The sequence below is a fragment of the Eleutherodactylus coqui genome, chromosome 5, assembly GCF_035609145.1.
Source record: "Eleutherodactylus coqui strain aEleCoq1 chromosome 5, aEleCoq1.hap1, whole genome shotgun sequence".
Classification (NCBI taxonomy): Eukaryota; Metazoa; Chordata; class Amphibia; order Anura; family Eleutherodactylidae; genus Eleutherodactylus; species Eleutherodactylus coqui.
In genome coordinates, this window is record NC_089841.1 from 181165723 (window position 1) to 181186157 (window position 20435).

Genomic DNA, 20435 nt, shown 5'->3' on the forward strand with positions numbered 1-20435 from the left:
TGGAGGAGGTTAATTAAAATCTCCTTTTACATGGTGCAGAAAAATTTCCATGACGAATCTTCAGTGTTTTTTAAAGACGCTGTTGAGTTTAATCCGCAGTGTGTGTATCTTATGCTGCGGATTCTATCCTTAAAGTACAAATGTAAATTTAAAATTTTTTAAAGTAATTGCTGCAGGTTTTCTGCTGTGTACAGCCTACAATGAGTACACCATGTGTGAATGTAACCTTCATGCAGACTGGGACCTAAACATGATTGCTGTTTCTTCTGTGTGAAGACAGGACAGTTTAAGCGTGGTACATATGTAGTATCTTCTATATTAATACCAAGGTCCTCACAAGCCTGTCTACCTTTTCTATAGTTGCACTTCTAAACCGCTCCTAGTTATAGTCTCAAGAAATGACAATGCCTTTTAAAGTTGGATATCTTACATGGATCAGTACAAGTGCCAAGTGTTAAGGAACCAAGCGGTTAAAAAGAACTATTGGAACATGCTATTTTTTTAATAGAGCAGTATATATTGAGATTATATATAAGGATGTGACTGCTGCATATCACATTTGCACACTGATGGTATAGAAAAGAATAACTGTGGCATTAAAGCGCAGGCTACTTCCAACACCATAATTCATACGTTTTTGTTTTTCTTCCCTAACAGGTTAAACAGATTATGGAAGAAGCAGTTACAAGGAAATTTGTCCATGAAGACAGCAGCCACATCATCTCTTTTTGTGGTAAGTGCTCAAGCTTTCTTCTGTGGCTATGTATAAAGCATCTGAACATGAACCAAACAGTAATTGTGCAGATTTGTGATATACTCCATTCATTAACCCATATGCTGTATGTATGGGTACGTTTACACGCAAGCATATGTACGTTTACAGGCACCAAAATAAGGGAAAATCTGTGGTTCTCTCTCTTCCATGTGGGGTTCATGTCGACTTCATCTTTAATAATATCTTTGGGCATTGTTCATATTGTACTTTTGATGTCCAAAGATTAAACCGCAGAAACCCCGCACAGGGGGATAGTATCATATTGTTTATCTGGAGTGCAGACATTCTGTTTTAAGAGTAGCAAAGAATAAACAGATAAACAAAACAGTAAGCAGGGTAACATGTTGCTATGATCACAGGGGGTCATTTGGGTCTCCCCTTGTAACTCCAAGGCATGGGGAAGGTCTCGGCATCTCATTTAGTGTAGGGGTTCGTATTTCTTTGAGCGTTATTCCAACTCTCCGAGTATCATTTTTTCAACTTCTTACAGTCTAGTGTAGTTGTGTAGGTTGGGGAGATTGGTGAGGGGAGTATCCAGGGGTTCCACACTTTTTCGAATTGTAAAATATTGTCTTGGCGTATAGCTATTAGTTTTTCGTTCAGAAGAGTTTTGTTTATACAGGCTATAAGGGGTTCAAATGGGAGTGATGGTTTTCTCCATTGCTTTGCTATCGAAATACGTGCTGCCATGGTGATGTATTGCAATAATTTGAAGGGGGCGTTACGAATTCCTTTGGGTTTATTACCCAGAAGTAGGACAAAGCAGTTGGATCCAGGGCTTATCCCAGTCACAGTGGCAATGAGGTGGGAGACTCTTTTCCGGAAAGCTTGTGTATCGGGCATGTCCACCAAATATGGTGGTGTGAACCAATGTCATTGCATCCTCTAAAGCATAGGTTGGAGGCCTCTGGGTAGATAGTACCAGAGAGACTGAACGCTAAGTAGGCTCTATGTAATACGTTCAGAGATGTCTCTGTCTATGTAATGGCTTCTCTTTATCGGTAATATTGGATAGGCACATGGTATTATGGTAAGGGGGGAGCCAAGACAAAAGGAAGGGGAGATGCTGAAAAATATACATATATTGTATTTGTGTGGGTGTATATATAATTCTCTGTGTGTTGTTGCTGTTTCCATTTAGTATTTTACTCTTTACGTTTGTTGAAAAATTAATAAAGTGATAAAAGGGAGAATGTGTCAGAATATGAATAGACAGTAAATACTTAAGCAGCAGATACCGTACAACTAAAACCACATGAGATTTACGCATTCATACATGTGACATAATGATCTTTTCCCATTAAACAAATCCTGCTTTGTCAGTTCTCATTATAAAGTAATGCTTTCACTGCCAGTGCACAAAGAGAATGGTGATAAGCATTTATGCAATCAAATTTCATTCAGTGGACAGATTGTTTTTCTTAATTGTGACGTTTTATTTTAACTTTGGTTTTCAATACCATCAAAAAATAATCATTATTTTTTTTGCAACAAAGAGCTACAAATCTATTAAGTTGTGCAGCTCTCTTCTAAACAATTGACGTATAATCTGACCTAGTAGGAGGAGAATAATGCTAAGTCTTTGGCTTTTCCTATTTCGCCTACCTTTGATCTGCTGATTTTCGCTTTCCTTTCAATAGTTTGCCTAGATGTTTGAAGGGTTACGCAAGATCTTGCTTATTGGGAAATTTATTAAAATAATTACATTTTTTGGTCGTGAGATGTTTATTTGTCTGTATATAAGTGGCCTACTGTACACTGATAAAGGACAAAAACTCTGAAACAGCTGTATATACATGGAGTCTGGCTTGGCTTTTAATTCCCGGTCATTGTAACAAGGCTTGTATAAAAAGTCTGACTTTGGCTTGAAGGAATGCTGCCTTCTAATAGGTGGCACTGTGGAGGATTTATTCTATATAAAAAAATATGGTGAAAAGCTATTCTATGCAAATTTTTTCAGAACACAAGGGAGGAAAAGATTTAGTCCGCCTGCACATGGCAGAGCCGGATTCCACATGCAGGAGCCCACAGAGGAATCTGACCCTGACAGCAGCGGTGTCTGTGTGTACCTGTCGTTTCTCCTCTTCATCTGTACTGCGGATGGACTTGGCGGTACGCTGTCGGACATGCAGAATCCGTGACCTGTTCGCAATGTTAATGCGAATGGGCAGTGGGTCGAACGGCTTGCACTGACTTCACTCGAAGATGTCTGCACAGAATCCGCACAAAAATGGTCTCCGCAAGTGTGCAGGAAAAAGCGTTTTTCCATAGCATGTTATGGGCGGTATTTGCTGCAGATCCGCAGTGCGGACCCTGCCGAGGATTTCGCAGAAAAAATCCATTCGTGTGCAGGCGGCCTTAATTAATAAACAGCTGGAGAATGGGAGAGGGAGAGTGGTGAAGTATGAATATATGACTATGAATGAGCAGCATCGGACACCTTTCTGCCCAGCGGTGCACTGTACCTTACAGCATGGAAAACACTATTCGCAATCTATAATAAACATTTTAAAGCTTTGTGATTTCAGCCAATGGTTGTGCTATTAAAGGGGTTGCACCAAGATTACATGTTATCCCCTATCCATAGGATAGGGGATACCTTGTTCATTGGTGGGAGTCCCTCTTTTGAGACCCCCATCAAACTCAAGAATAGGGGTCCCATGTTCCTCTTTGCCTATTACTGCAGGAGTTACTTCTCCCTCCACAGTAATGTCAAAATGAAAGGAGTGCTTGGGGAACATGCGCAGTCAGCGCTCTAGTCTTTTCAAAAGTACTGATGGAAATACCCAAGTGGCACGCTCAGCCGTCTCCTCTGTCCAATTTTTAGTGAATAGAGTATCCCTGTACTTGTGCGACCAGCGTTTTTTATTCAGTCTCCTCCTCATTGTGGTGTGTGTAGTAACTTCACAGTGAGGAGGATGGCGGGCATGACACACCGATTCTGGAAATCAGTAGGGTCTCCCTGGTGTGACACCCCCCACCACCACCTATCTGTAGATAGGGGATAACTTGCAATCTGAGTACTACACCTTTCCGCACTGGCTGACTGATAACCTGATCAAACTTTTGTACCTTGTCATTGTTTTCACTTGATAAATTTAGCAACAAACAGCAATGTCGTATTAATATACAAAAGTTATATTTAAATTTGATGTCCGCCAAGGTTCTGTTATCTTATTTTTATTGTAAAAGTCAACCAAAAGTTGTGTGTGTGTGTGTGTGTGTGTATCAGTGCTGTGCATTGTATAGCTATAATTGTTTGTCCTCACAGCTGTACCAGAGAACTGACTGTAAATATTGTGTTTCCCTGATAATAAGACCTACCCTGATTTTCAGTGGGGAGGACCTGAAATATAAGCTCTAGCTACACTACATGAAAAAAAACAAAAAACTCACGTCGCAGGTGGCGTTCCGGTCCCTCCTGTTGCTCTGCAACAAATGTCATCATTGAACAGCTGTGATTGGCTCATCAAGCATGAGTTGTGATTGGCTGAAGCTATGGTTCTGAGGCAAACACAGCATTCTCTTGCTGGAGGCGTCATATTCCAGCCATATTACCAAAAAGAGAATGCTCAGTCACCACTAAGGACAACAAGAAAGAATGCCGGCACGCCTGCAGAGCAGCGAGAGGGACGGGGACGCCGCCTGCGAGGTGAGTATTAAGACACTCCCTGAAAATAAGACACTGTGCCTCTTGGGGCAAAAATTAATACAAGACAGTATCTTATTTTCCGGGAAACACAGTATTATTGTTAAAGAAAAAAAAAGTGAAAGCCGCTCACACTGGACATTATTCTGGAATCTAAGTAGTATGGTGCAGGGAAAGAAACTGCTTAAGCTGCGGATCCAATTCCAAAACGCAATATTTCTTCCAGCACTGAGATAAAAATGAAAGTTTTATTATAGCATCCTTAAAAACCTCCTCCTAGAAGTACATGGAAAAAAGGGGAACACTTTTTACATGTTTCAAGCCTGACAAACCAGCCCTTTCTCCATAATATTGTTAACTCTAATCTGTAAGCAACTGTATTATGTACTGAATTCTGCCCGCTCCTTCTCATCTCTGGAGATCGTGTACTGCCTGTGGCATTTCCAGTTACACAAATCTTTACCGCTTAATACTTGCTGCTCTTGTGGATAAGAAATATTAGCATTTAGATTGGGATGTCCTTGCTGACCAAGTCTACATATTCTGAATCCCTCTCAGCAAGGGAACTTGGACGCAACTTATTTTTAAAGCTTCTTAACTATTCAAGAAGGTGGACCGTAACGATAACCGCTATTTCAAGAGCATGTGTTTCTCACTGCCTCGAATAAACAGAATTCGGTTGATGGTTTTAGATTTTTGAAAATGAATCCTGTGACAGAATATAGGTTAGCTATTTCTATGCCCAACCTTTAAGGGTACGTTCACTCGTAGCGTAAGTGCTACGTATATTCGGCAGCATTTACAGTACAAACCACGTGGATGAGATTTTAACAAATCTCATCCACATAATGGAGAAAAAAATCCACTTGGAATTGATATGTTGCAGATTTTTAAAGGGGTTGTCCCGCGAAAGCAAGTGGGGGTATACACTTCTGTATGGCCATATTAATGCACTTTGTAATATACATCGTGCATTAAATATGAGCCAAACAGAAGTTATTCACTTACCTGTTCCGTTGCTAGCGTCCTCGTCTCCATGGTGCCGTCTAATTTCAGCGTCTAATCTCCCGATTAGACGCGCTTGCGCAGTCCGGTCTTCTCCCTTCTGAATGGGGCCGCTCGTGCCGGAGAGCTGCTCCTCGTAGCTCCGCCCCGTCACGTGTGCCGATTCCAGCCAATCAGGAGGCTGGAATCGGCAATGGAACGCACAGAGCCCACGGTGCACCATGGGAGAAGACCTGCGGTCCACCGTGGGTGAAGATCCCGGCGGCCATCTTCGCAAGGTAAGTAAGAAGTCACCGGAGCGCGGGGATTCGGGTAAGTACTATCCGTTTGTTTTTTTTTTTAAACCCCTGCATCGGGTTTGTCTCGCGCCGAACGGAGGGGCTATTGAAAAAAAAAAACCCGTTTCGGCGCGGGACAACCCCTTTAAGTCTGCAGCGTAATTCCGTTATTTGCTGTGGATTTCACTCTTTACAGTGTGGATATTTGGTATGGATTTTGCTGCAGATTTTCCCCTTTTTTCTATACATCTTATTCACTGAAGAGAAACCTACAGACACTTAGCACACAAACACTAAAAGCATCGAATCTCAGATAATAGATTGCATTAGAGCATGTTTTCTAATGTTGTTTCAACAATGTTTCTGTTGTCAGAAACTTAACTATGTTTTGAAATATGTAACTAATGAAGATGATCATCTACAAATAATTAAAGTGTGGTTATTCAGGCACAAAGCCGGCTAATCCTGCATTAGATGTTACACTGAATCTTACTGGAAGATCCTGTGAATCCAAACCTTGCCATGCCTTGTTAAACAGCACAGCATCTGTACAGCTAATCCTGTTTGTCGATGGGATTTACTGGAGCACTAGAAATATTAGTGACGGCAGGAAACAAAGTAAGCAATTAAATGCAAGAGTCGTGATAATGAGTGGGAAGCCATGTCATTGTTCTTGTATATCTGGCAAATCTGTGCATGGTAAGATGTGTCAGAAAGGTCTATAGCTTTTTATGATCTCGCAGCCTATAAAATGAGTAGGATATATTTTATAAGCTATGCATATAATAAGTAGCAAATTAAGAGGTAAACCACTAAAGTGGCAGTTTTATGGACAAGAGCAGTTTTGTTTCATGATACATTTAAATATATTAGTAAAATAGTTACTAAAGTTTGATTTCCTGCTGAGCTGTGTGAAAAATCTATGAGAGACCGTGGAGTGCCATGGTGCACTTTGGGGTTTATTTACTAAGGGCTAGTTCAGGCGGGCGTCATTGTGATGCTGAGTTGGCCACACCAAAAAATCGCAACTAACTCAGCCACAAATTGGATGAACGAAGAATAGCCACGATCTTCCCGATTGTATTATCCATTCAGACAGGTGAAATAATGCCACAGACCCTAAATTTCTTGGTCAGCAGAAGTGCCATTTAATTACTTTAAATGCCTCACTAGAGGCACCTGTCATTGTTGAGCAGCGCTTTCCACTGCTAAACTCCCTCCCCCTCTCTCTTTCAGACTGCTCCGAATAGACTCCCGTAGGAGTCTATTGGAGCCTCCTGTGTTGGTTCGTCAAAAGATAGAACGTGTCCTATCTTTTAGCGCACCAAGAACGTTCGCTGTTAAAATAACACACCTATGTTCTATCTCTTGATGCGCAATTCTATTTTTATATTTTTTTTTTAGGCGCATCAAAAATCGTTTGTCTGAAGGAACCCATAGGAAACCATTAGTTCTTTTAGATGCAATTTTTTTTTCCTTTTCATTATGCCCCTACATCGCATAAAAACGATGCCCATGTGAATGAGGCCTTATACTGTCTAAAAGACAGTGCAAGTTTGGACTAGACCGTCTTAAAATGCACAATATTTATAACTAAATGATAAATCTGTCTAATTTCACGTCTATGTAAGTTAAGTTTAGACCACCTATTAGTCGGCTCAGTTTACAGCAAATTTCGCCCAAATTTTGGCATAATTTGCAACAATTTGGTGCAATTTAGGCCATGCCTCTTTTTGGACAAGTCAGAAAAACTCTACAAAAATATCTAAAAACACATAAGTGTGAGCGCAAGTACGTAAGACCATTTTCTAGCACAATTTGCATTAGAAAACTCGAATTTTGAAGAGTAAATAAACCCTTTCTGACTTACTGGATGTATTACTGAACATTACACACAACTATGTTTCTTCTTGATTTCAAGGCTGTTCTGTAAAGATTTATCAAAGCAGAAAAGCCTTTCCTAAAATGTGATTACTGGAAAAAATGCCATTTTAGGGCTTCAGCAAGGCCTTTTAACAACAAAAAAAGGGTTCCTTGACAGATGCCACATTGAAGGTCATATATTGTGAGAGCCAATTTTACTTGTGTGGTTAGGCAATGATTTAAATAAATGAATTCCTCTGGGCCTGTTTAAAAACTTCTGCATGGAAGACTTTGTACATTTTTATTAAATGTGATATTCATAGCGCGCGTAATGATGATGATTATTAATATTATAGTCACTCTCAGCACAATACAGACCCTTTTCCTGAATGAATTGAGCCCCTCTGCTATCTATGTCTACTGATTCCAAGGCACACAAATGGTGCCTCCATACTGAGGATAGTAGAATGGAGAATGACAATCCTTTTTGATGTCATACTCACTAGAGTGCTGCACATGTATTACTTCTAAATGGAACAATATTGTAGCAAGACTGAGTAACGGGATTCCCGAGGTAGATGGGAATTCCTGTGAGCAAAGCGTACAACTTCTCAACACAACTGCTGTTATTTTATACTGAGCTCAGCCAGTGATGAGAATGAAAATATATTACAAATATAATCCTAAATGATGGCAGGCTGTGCTTGGAAGGAGACCTGTCCCCACTAAGCTCCGCACCATGTTCTCCCAGCACCGATCCTGTAATCACTCATCTGCCCTTTCACAAGAGATGAGACTTGGAAACTGTTTATGAGCAAAATTTACATTTTAGCAATTGATTATTTTTTATGCTGACACAATTGACCAAGATTAACAATAAATCACTTTATAATTGCTGAATGATACTTTTCTTAATTTGCTATTGTCATGATCGCTCAAATAAATCCTAACAAGAATTAGCCAGTGTAAACAGGTCTTTGTATAAAACTAAAACTTACAGACTTGGGACTCCTTCCGACGGGCATACGTAAACGAGGCACATTTGCATGCGTATTGGCGAAGTTTTCTGTCTACACAGCGCATGTTAACTTGGATGCAGGACACTCACCCCGCCATGATTTAAAAGGCTAATGAGGTGCAAATGTGTTCTTTTTAAAGATGAGCAAGTATACTCGCTAAGGGCAATTGCTCGAGCGAGCATTGCCGTTAGCGAGTACCTGCCCGCTCGAGACAAAAGGTTCGGATGGCGGCGGCAAGCAGGGAGCTGCAGGGGAGAGCGTGGAGGAACGGAGGGGAGATCTCTCTCTCCCTCCCCCCCCCCCCCCCCTGCTGACTGCCGCTACTGTTCCCCCGCGCCGGCACCCATACCTTTTCTCTCGAGCGGGCAGGTACTCGCTAAGGGCAATGCTTCCTCGAGCAATTGCCCTTAGCGAGTATACTCTCTCATCTCTAGTTCTTTTCTATGAGGTTTTGCTCTGTATTTTGCGCATCCTACTGTTTATAGCATGTGCACCCCCATAAAAAGTTCTGCGTGGCCCTTTTGGTGCGCAACTACACACAAAATAGACTATATATATATATATATATATATATATATATATATATATATATATAATTATATAATTTTTTTTTCTTCTTTTTTTGCGCGTCTGAGAAATGGGTTCTATTCTCTACATGAATGCCCGTGTTAAGGAGCCCTTACTGAAGTCAACCTTTTTGATAAGTCAATAAATAGTAAAAATTATAAATGTATAAGGATCATTTCTAGTATCACAGATCTAATCCATGCAATTTTAGTCTTTACATTTGAATTTGATTTTTTTTTGCATGCTAATTTGTCCTATAAGAGCAATAAACAAATGTAAAAAAAAGAAATACATAGTAAGCAAGCTCATTCCACCTTCTGACTAGACCAGAACCTCAAATTGCCATTTGCTTATATTGACGTGATTCTTTTATTTCCTAGCCAGTAGGTACAGTAGATATGACTAATTGCAGTAAATGCAGTGTTTAAACAAGATTTTATTTTAGCAGATTAAGCTCGTTTGGTCACTGGTAAAATATGATAGCCGGATATTCCTACTAACTATGATGGCCGGATATTCTATACCATAAATGACATTCTTCAGCTGCTGGCCTTGCAGTTTTGCTCTTGCCAGCTGTACTTACATTTGTTGAGATACTTTTATATTGAGTGTTGTTCAACTATATTAAAAAGCCCTAAGGCTTGAATTTCAGAACAGTCCTATTAAATTACCATTTTAACCTTCCAATGGTCTATAAATACCTCCGTTTAAAATTCAGCTGACAAATATACAAAGTGCTTGTGTGAATGTAATCTCTGAAATTCCCACAGATTCTCTGAGGTACAGTAATTCTTGATAAGTGAGATTATTAATATTATCAACTGTTGGCATTAATTTTACGTCAACAGAAAACTGGTACAACAGGTCAATGCTAATGCCTGGAAATTCTAGATAAGCTGCATTTTTATAGCTCTTTTCTGTAATGGTCTTTTCACACGGGACGAGCTGTCAGGCGAACAATGCCTAACTCTTGTCCCAGTGATGCTCGCTCCTGTGCTGTTACATAGGAAGGAGTATTGCTGGTATTACTCACAGCGCTGCCAGCATGGAGGCGGGATGGCCGGTGTACGTTCTTCCCCTGCCAGCCTCCATAAACAGCAAGCAGACAGTCATTCACTGCATGCATTTACACTGGGTAATATATTATCGTTCAAATTCCTGCAAGCGTACGAGAATCTGAAAAATTCTGAACAGTCATCCCGTGTAAAAGGGCCAGAAAAGTTCTGATGCTTTTTTGAGGCTCAAAATAGCTCAGCATGCTGCAAAAAATACTTTAAAAACTGATTGATTGAAATCAATAGAGATAGGAAAAAATCATGATCAGAACAGATATTATGCGGTAGCTGTTGTAGACCCTGATTCCAGTATGAATAGAGCCATACCCATCTAAACCAGCTATGGATAATCTCCTCTAAACAATCAAATAAATAATGGCTTATTTTGTATTATATAGAGAGATGAGCGAGCACGCTCGGTTAAGGCAGTTACTTGAGCAAGCATTGCTCTTCTCGAGTAACTGCATACTCGTCCGAGCAGATTTGGAGTGGGCGCGGGGGCAAGAGTGAGAGATCTCTCTCTCTCTCTCCCCTCCGCCGCCCCCACCTCCCCCCCTGAAGCTGCTTGGACGAGTATGCAGTTACTCGAGAAGAGCAATGCTTGCTCAAGTAACTGCCTTAACCGAGCGTGCTCACTCATCTCTAATTATATATGGTACTTAATATTGCATAACTTAGTTTGTCGAATGGAACCATAGAAAATAAGCCTACAAATATAAATTTTAACTCGTATTTTCCAATTTACGAAACAATCTATAACCTGTCCAGCAAGAAAACTAGGCCCGACACCTCTAAAATCTTACACATAAAAAACGTAGTTGATGGAAGTTAGAAAGGCAAAACTAAAAAGGTTCTCATTCTTTAAAGCTGCAATTGACCCCTGGTCCTTTTAAAAGGGAATGTATTCTCATAAAATGACATTATCTATGCAGGATTTTATTATAAACATACTGTTTTGTCTTTTGTGTGACTATAATATGAAAATATTCCATTTTTTTTATGCTGTCCATTGAAGTAAAAACTGAAATTAGCTAAAACTATTTACAGTTTGTTAGGTTTGCTGTGCAGACTAGTTTTTATTAAGGATGAGCGAGTATACTCGCTAAAGCACTACTCGCTCGAGTAATGTGCTTTAGACGAGTATCTCCCTGCTCGTCCCTGAAGATTCGGGGGCCGCCGCAGCTGACAGGTGAGTCGCGGCGGGGAGCAGGGGAGAGCGGGCGGGAGAGAGAGATCTCCCCTCCGTTCCTCCCCGCTCGGCGGCCCCCGAATCTTTAAGGACGAGCCGGGAGATACTCGTCTAAAGCACATTACTCGAACGAGTAGTGCCTTAGCGAGTATACTCGCTCATCCTTAGTTTTTATTCTTTTTTTTATAGAGGCAAGATTAACGAAATCTGCAATTCTGTGATGTTCTTAATTTTTAACAGCTTTCACCATGCAGTATAAATATGTTATATTCAGGGCTCAGTCACGCGGGCACATCGGTGCCCGTTTTTCTGCAAGAGGAAGACGGCCGTACCTCAAGACGGACGTCTCTCTGCAGTGCCGGGAGAAAGAACATGTGACCGGCTTCATTGCCGGTCATGTGTTCGTTCTTCAGCACTGCAGAGAGACGTCCGTCTTCTACCTGCAGTACGAGCTCAGTCACACGGGCGCATCGGCACCTTTGTACGGGTGCCGATGCGCCCGTGTGACTGAGCCGTCATTCTGTAGGCTGGTGCAATCCTATCGATCCCAAATTTATGTAGTTAGTTTTTGTTTTGTTTTTTGCAACTTTTTCATACTTTTTTTTTCACTTATTTTTTGTTTATTTCTGTATTCAAAGACTCCGCCGCTGTAAAAGGTTGTTTGTTTTTTTTTTGGTGGGATGAGTTGTACTTTTCAATGGTACCATTTGTTAATCTATGCAATGTTTTGCTCATGTTCTATGAGATAAGTATCTGACTATTACTGACTCATACAGTGTAGCGTGGGTCTTATGAGTAAAATATACATATATCAACTACTCAGGTGGTGGAATATTGAAACACCAGAGATAGGTATTGAATTAATAACCTGTCTTGGATACTCTACTTCTCTGGACTAGATGTGGAATTTGTAGTTTGGTCAGGTGTGACCCTGGTGGTGGGTTTTCTTTTTTCTTTACATAAGCCCAAAATGTTATCTTATATTTAATAAAAGTTATATTTTATCTATTCTTTTCTTAAGAAATCCAACCACTGAAACTGTATAGTAGTCAACTGAATTCTCTGCCCCAGTGAATAAATCTTTTATGTTTGGGTCACCAGATTGAAATTTTTCATCGTTCCATTTCACAATAGGATGTTGTGGTGGTTAGCATCTGTTAAGTGTATATTGGAGAATTTAGGAAAACATTTGTGTTTAAAATGATTCAAATAAACACAATTTGAACATTTCCAATTGATAGTTTTTTTTATTTAAGTTTTGAAACGAGCAGGATTCTCTTCTACTGCTCATTTCCATCTTTTTTTTTTCTTTTTACTTAGCATAACTTTGAAAATTGTCCCTTTTTAAAATTGTACAAAACTGATACATTATGAGCAAAAAAGGACCAACCATGTTTCCCCAAAAATAAGACCGTGTCTTATATTAGTTTTTGTTCAAAAAGGTTTAACTTTTTTACATGTATAGCTGCCTGGACACTAATTAAATTGACTTTTTAAATTAACTGTTAGCAGGGCTTAATTTTGGAGTAGGGCTTATATTTCAAGCATCCTCAAAAAGCCTGAAAAATCATTTTGCATCCTCAAAAATTCTGGAAAATCATCCTATGTCTTATTTTCAGGGAAACAGGGTAGAAGCTGTAAAATGTAGTATTTGTTACATACCGTATATTCATACCACTACCTAAAAGTTTTCATTTGTGTAATTACAGCTGCAGTTGAAGCATGCGTACTTCATGGTCTGAGGCGCAGGGCTGCTGGATTTTTGCGCAGCAACAAGATTGCCGCATTATTTATGAAGGTGGGAAAGAGCTTTCCTCTTGCAGAAGAGCTTTGCAGGAACGTACAGGATCTTGAACAGCTATTAGAGATCAAGTAAGAGTTACTTTTTCAGAAAACCCTTCAACATGTTTTATTCATTTTTTTTACAGCCAAAGTATGAAATGCAGGAATTTTTAAGAATGCTTAGCATTTTTGCAAAGTGTGAAATAATTTAATTTTATTCTAACCTTATAGACTTTTACCTAGTGATTTTATAAAATGCCTAATTATTCTATAGAATGTTTGCCAAATCTAACCCCATTATCTTGGGGGTGAAAAAACAAACCAAGTATAAAAGAGGGTTAACTGCAATTATAATCACAAGGTTAGGGCTATAATGACAGGGCTAGGGTGAATTCTAATAATAATATGGTTAAAGTGAATTCGTATATAAGGGTTAGGGTTAGTTTGGGCAAAACATAGAAAGATAGTGTTGAGACAAAGAGTTGACCCCAATTATAACAAGGTTAGACTTCTAGTTAACTATGATAATAATAATGAATAGTGTTAAGATTAGCTCTAATAATAATAATAAAAATAATAGTTAGGCCTAATGCACATAAGCAGATTTTTGCTGCGGAATCAGGGGGCAGGGCGTCTGCCTTTGGGTTTCGCAGCAAAAATCCTCCATAGTATGTTATGGCAGAATCCGGACCTGTCATGTGCATGGGGCCTTAGGGTTACAGTTAACCTTCATAATAGGGTTAGGAAAGTGAACAGATTAATTTCTTTTATACATTGTCTTCAATTTTTAGGCTGCAGTTTGGTCATTTCACACATTGCCTTAAACAAACTAGGCATATCTAGCATGCAAATGAGAAATTCTACAATGCTGGGGTCGGGAAAGGGTACAGTTTCCACTTATGGAAGACACCTAGTAGTAGTGAGGACACTTTAAAAGGTCATGCAGTGCTCCTCTGGGAATTTGGTATTCAAATCGGAGATGGTATAATGCCTCTGCAGTGCCTCCTATTGGAAGGCTGCTTTACTGTAAGCCAATGTTTTGGCCTTTACTGACTTTTTTCTTCTGAAGAAGACTCTGCTTTTGGCTTATATTCCCAGCAATGTTACACCGCGTGCATTTCACACTTTTGCTGTAACATATAGTAATTAAACAGTGCTGCTATTATTTCGCTTTGAGAACATTTGTGAGCATTCACCTCTCATTGGCCCAACTCCATTTCTTCCGCCTTTAATGCCATACTGCCGTTGACAGCGGCCCAGTAAGCTGGGAAAATGAAAATGTCACACTGTTAAATTGTTGTATTGTATAAGAATACTCATAAAACGAATCTTTAAAAAAAAAAAAAAAGAAAAACTGTTTTATGCTTGCAATGATACAAAAATGTGTTTTAGAGTTGTAGCCCCTGGAATGGACTAATTTTGGTATCTAGGAACAGACTGATCTTTCATTTTCACTCCAATTAAAATAAATTGTGATGGTGAGAAGAATAAATAGTTAACATGTCATTATTGTGAACGCTGTAAAAACAAAACCTAAAAAGCAATTTTTTTTCATCCTACAAAATATTTTTAAGAGTCTCAATACATTGCATTGTACATTAGTAATTTAGGAAAAAGGGAAAGATAGAGAAAGTAGTGCATGTAATTTATTATTTGTATTACATAACTTGTCTCAGCAATATCTAGAAAAAATAAATGTGTCTGACAGGGTTGCATATTGGTTAACACCCCAAGAAAAAAGGTCCAAGTGTCCCCAGAAAATTGTGTGATTGGCCAAGCCAACTAGAGTCCGAGCTCTAATGTGTTAGTAAATACTTAATGAGAAGAGTAAGGAGCTGCAATACCTGCTCACATGTACTGACCACGGACAGGATATGGATCCCCAACACACAGCAGGACTATAAGATCCCGGGAACATTCACATGTTCCACCTCCGATGTTGTGTACCTGATCCTGTGCAGTAAATGTCCTGTTGGGGGCCTTTATGTTGGAGAAACAGGACAAAAACTGAGAGCAAGAATGAGATCGCATCGCCACCTGAGAAAGACAGACAGAATTACCTGTAGCTAAGCATTATTCTAGTCATGGACACAACATACAACATATGAACGTTGTTATACTTTAAGGCAATTTTAAGTCCCAATGTCACAGAAGAATTTGGGAATATAAGTTTATAACTATCTTTGATACTATCAGAAACAGTAGGAATTTCAAAGGGGTATTTTACTCCAGTGGAAATTGTGAGATATGAGAAACCCACAGTGGAGATGACAGGTTGGCCTCGTGTAACCACCTAACAGCAATGTAGAGACTATAAATTTTTACATTCCTTGTCATGGGACTAATTATTTACTGTTATGCTCATCCCTCCCTGGTATCTAAGTGCTATTAATCACAATGTCTGTGCCCTCTCATTCTGTCTCTGGTATTTATCTAGTGCAAATTAAGTTCACCATGTCTGTACCCTCGCATGTGATCATGTGGTAATGCTTTAATATAAATACGTCTGTAGATTTGTTCCATTACGCCTTAAGAAGAGCCCTAAGTAGGTTTGAATGAGCCCTTTGTTTAGGAACACATTAGCACAGCGTTATTTATTTATTAGCACTGTACACATATCAAATATTTCTCCCAACTCTCTCCGGAGCTTTCCTTGTAAACACAAAGAGATTGAATCAAAGATATATTGATGTGATGTGTCTCCTTGCTTTCAATCAAATGTTTGAAACACCAGGGTAATTAACCCACGCTGGCGCTGCTACAATCCGAATATGCATGTAAACCTTGATCAAATAGCTGTAAAGCTGTACTTCCCACACAACTACTACAGTATGCTGCACATCTCTCCGGATACTAGAGAGTTGTGAATTGCTGTGTTAATTTATATTCTGTCTGACCCTAATGTACTGTTTTCACATCCCTATCTTCATGTCTTGATGTGCATTTCAATGACTGATATCCACTTCTTTAACCTCTTAAGGGCGAAGCACGTTAAATATATGGCGCTTGGTCCTGGGCTTGAATCCCGTCTGATAACATTAGTACAGTGCAGATTAAAGCCCCTGCTCCTGCAATCAAGTAGGAAGAGGTTAGGTTCTTGGCTATTAGACACTGCTGAGGACCCAGAGGAGTAGGGAGAAGCTGTTTTTAAACTAAAAAGTGAAAGCGGAAGTATTACTTGCATTATGCGACCTGGTGATCCTGTGACCACCTGGTGCCCCCTGTTACAGCAGAATTGCAGGTTCCTAGCACACCCTGTTCAGCTCTGTTAGTGACTTGTCACTACAGGGAGATGTTTTCCACTGTAACTGGGGCTCTAAAAAAAATATTAAGAAATAAAGAAATACAATGTGAATGACCCCCAGAGATCTTATATGACATCATGGGATCATAGATGGTAAAAAAAATAGTTCCAAAAATAAGTTTTAAAAAATTACAGAATAAAATAAAAATATATACATAAAAAAGAAAATTACCTAACGCCATCGCCAACCAAAACTGTTGCCATATGCACCCTATAATCCCAAACTACACAAATTATATATCAAAACGACTGAAACAAAATGAGGAACCCATTTCCATACTTTATTTTAGTGTGTATATATACTAATTTTTAAAATCTATAAATTAAATTAAAAATTAAAAATAGCCTTATGTGTCACAAACAAATGCAACAAAAATAATTTTGGTAGCCGAAGAAAAAAAATAGGGCAGTTAAATCCCTAAAAAGTGTCTGGTCCTCCAGGACCAAAACACCCTGATCCTTTGAGGAGTCAGGGGCGAGGGTGTTGATAACTGAAATTCTGGCATTGTAATTTATTTTTTTTCTTATGGCAGTCATTGTGTATGATAAATAATGTGATATTTTGATATGTTGAACTTTTCCAGATGCAGCAGTTCCAACTATATTTGAAAAATAAGGACTTTTTTTCCTTTTTTTTTTTGTTATTTTTTAATATTTAAAAGTTGTTTTTTTTGTTTATTAATTCACTTGAAATCTTTTTTTTTTTTTAGTCCCGATAGAGATGTGAACTTGAGATTGTCTGATCGCCTCTCCAATATGCTGCAGTACTTCAGTATTGTAGTTTATAGCAGTTTTATCAGCAGCCTATTAAGCCCTTGATGGGTGGACGAGTGGGCCCCTTTTCCCTGACTAGCTGCTTAGACACTACAGCTAACATTGACCATAGCATTTAAGCATTTAAATGACTGTTACCAGCGCTAGCTGTGACCCTGTCCATTACTGAAGGCTCTTAGCTGTCAGAAACAGCTGATAGCTGTCGGAAATGGTATGAGCTCCGTTCCCGAGCTCATGGCATTACACCTTTGCGACCAATCATGAATACATTTTGTCATAGGTCATTAGGGGGCTAAAGGGGCTTTTCACTTTGTTAAAATTACTAAACGTAACAAAAATGATACAAATTCGGTATCTCCATAATCACACTCGCAGAGTAAAAGGTTATATCTCACAAAACCTTTTTAAAAGGTTTTTGGTTTTTTTTTCATATATTTTATGGTAAACTGTGCAATTAAAAAATGGAAAAAAGCTAAGGCTATTTGAATGCGCAGATGAAAAATTGAGGGCAGAAAAAAAACAAAACTGGTTGCAATGGTAATGGATTAATATATAGTACATGTATCCCAAAAGCTTACCTAAAACAAGAATGTTGCCTAAAAATAGGGATCACGCAGCTACATCAATGAAAAACCTGTATACAGGTAAAAGTGCCAATCAGCCATTTATGTTACTGTGAACAGGGCCTTAAATTTAAAGAATGTCTTAAAGGGCCCCATTATCTCTGTTGCAAACTGTTCATCCTTGTCTACCCCTGTTACACTCACTGATCTGCCTGACATTTATTTCTAGGAAGAATCAAATGCAAGGTGCCCATGAGACTGTTCGCAAGAACCAGAGACTTCCTAATCTATCACCGCAGGCCGTCAAACATCTATGGATTCGTACAGCGCTTATTGAAAAAGTATTAGATAAAATTGTCCTTCATTTAGTGGAAAATTCCAGGTAATGGCAGGATTTTCCTTTGACCTATCTAGGTACTGATTTTGAGTTTTGATGGATTTCATGTAATTACTGGTATACTATACTATTTTGTTCTAGCATTTCTGGCCAACAGCATGATGAAACACTCCGGAGGTGTGAACAGAACCTTATTTGTAATCTTTGTTTTTTTTTTTAATTGTTAACAGCAAATATTATGAAAAGGAAGCACTTTTAATGGATCCAGTGGAAGGACCAATCCTTGCTTCTTTGCTGGGTAAACAGTCTATTACATGCTTTTGATGTTTTCATAAATACTTATTAAAATGCTTCATAATCATATGCGTTTGCAGTTTAATATGTAACCAGATTCCATGACATAGTGATTTGACTTTAGTAGTCCACAAAGGCATGTTTCAAACAAAAATTAACATAATAAGGGTTTACTATTATCTGAATAGATTTTAGAAATATTATAAATGAGGTGGCATGATAACTACATCTATGGTCCGTAAATATATTATCATAAATAATTGCTTCCATGCTAACTATAGATATAACCATTCTATCTACCTGTATCATTATATATGTATTATGTGCTATATATTGACTCATCGTGCTGAATCCTAAGTTAAGTATCCGTGGGAAAAAAATGTATATTACATATAAAGATAGTGTTTGTCCGGAGGGAATGGGACAAATAACCTTTAAGAATGAATTGAAGAACATAAGGGGTTAAAAATCAGGTGATGTATTGTTTTTAATTACACTTGTTATTTAAGGAATGGTTTTGGTAATGTTATGGGAGAGGTGATCAAGACCCCAAGCGGGTTGAAACGCGTCCTCTGTACGTGTGATTTTTAATATGCACAGTTTATAATAAAGAAGAAATTTTTTTGCTGCACATATCCTCAAGTTCCCATAATTTGGATTCTGTTCTATCCTGCTATACATACTACCGACCCTATGCCGACCCTATACCGACCATACTATCATCACTAGCTCAGATTTGAAGGTACTGAAATGGAGTGTGTGTATAATGTATAAACAGTATATATACATACCTCCCAACTTTTGAACAACAAAAGGAGGGACAACTGTAGCGGTGTGTGAAGCGAGCCGCAGCAAGTCTTTATAACAGGCCACACCTTTTTTTATGCAAAGCCACGCCCTTTGTATCCCATAATGGTGCCCTTTATTGACCCCCCTCAAAGTAATAGTGACCCCCTTTAATGGACCCGGTAGTAATAGTGACCCCTAGTAGAAATGGTGACCCCTGTGGTGGCCCCAACAGTAATAGTTACCCTCATTAGTAGCGCCAGTCTTAATAGTGACTCCCATAGTGGATCTTCAGCCACCCAACAAACATTTAACTCACTAGTAGCTCTGGTCCAGCAGCAGCTACACCGCTGGTGTAATCAGTGCATCTGTGTGCAGGAACGCAGAAGCTGGCGGAGAGGTCAGGGGTCACACTGATTACAGCAGTGGTCTCTGCCATCAAACCAGGACTATCAGTAAGTTAAATACTTGTCAGGGTTGAGGTGGAACATGCCTGCTGCCTCCCGGGACATTGCCCCAAATCTGGGTCTGTCCCGCAGAATCTAGGACAGTTGGGAAGCATGTGTATATATGATATAATTTCATATATGTGTTGTAAATTTCATTTTCCTTTCAATGGCTTTTAGTTGGTCCATGTGCCCTGGAATATACAAAAATGAAAACCGCAGATCATTTCTGGACTGACCCATCAGCAGATGAGCTTGTTCAGAGACATCGCATCCATAGTTCACATTGCCGACAAGACTCCCCCACAAAGAGGCCTGCCCTGTGTGTGAGTAAGCTTGGTTATGCCTTATCCTGACGTCAGTCAGAATGCTCAAAAAATTAAGGGATCACATAAATCGCACATTTTAATCTCCATGAACAAAAGATTCAAGTTGAAGATCTTTACTGGTATAAATTGTGTAATTCGTTGAGAACATAATGACATATCAATGAAAACCAAAGCCATCAACCAGCTAAGGTCTGTATACCAAATCACCTAGAAAATTAATTTCTCTGACAAATGTGACTCAAGCTGTACAGTGCTGGACTATGAGCAGCAGTCCCACTACAGGATGTCAGGCCCTCATGCAACATTCATGGAGTCTGTTTCTGATAGTTTGGTCAGAAACATGCAGATTGTAGCCAACTGGAGATCATTCTGTAGGGCTCTGGCAGTGGTCCCCTTGTTTCTACTTGCACAAAAAAGCAG

The 20435-nt window shown here is 39.2% G+C and overlaps 2 protein-coding genes across 2 annotated transcripts in view; both read left to right on the forward strand.

Moving 5' to 3' along the window:
• Positions 1-20435, forward strand: part of SGSM1 (small G protein signaling modulator 1) — a 143980-nt gene that overhangs the window by 54037 nt on the left and 69508 nt on the right. Inside the window, exons 3-7 of the mRNA XM_066603897.1 lie at positions 658-733; positions 13110-13272; positions 18053-18205; positions 18391-18458; positions 19867-20012. Of these exons, the coding sequence (XP_066459994.1) occupies positions 658-733; positions 13110-13272; positions 18053-18205; positions 18391-18458; positions 19867-20012 (606 nt within the window). The remainder of the gene's footprint in view (positions 1-657; positions 734-13109; positions 13273-18052; positions 18206-18390; positions 18459-19866; positions 20013-20435) is intronic.
• CRYBB2 (crystallin beta B2) overlaps positions 701-20435 on the forward strand; it is a 370816-nt gene continuing 351081 nt past the window's right edge. The window contains exon 1 of the mRNA XM_066603898.1: positions 701-733. Within this exon, the coding sequence (XP_066459995.1) occupies positions 701-733 (33 nt within the window). The remainder of the gene's footprint in view (positions 734-20435) is intronic.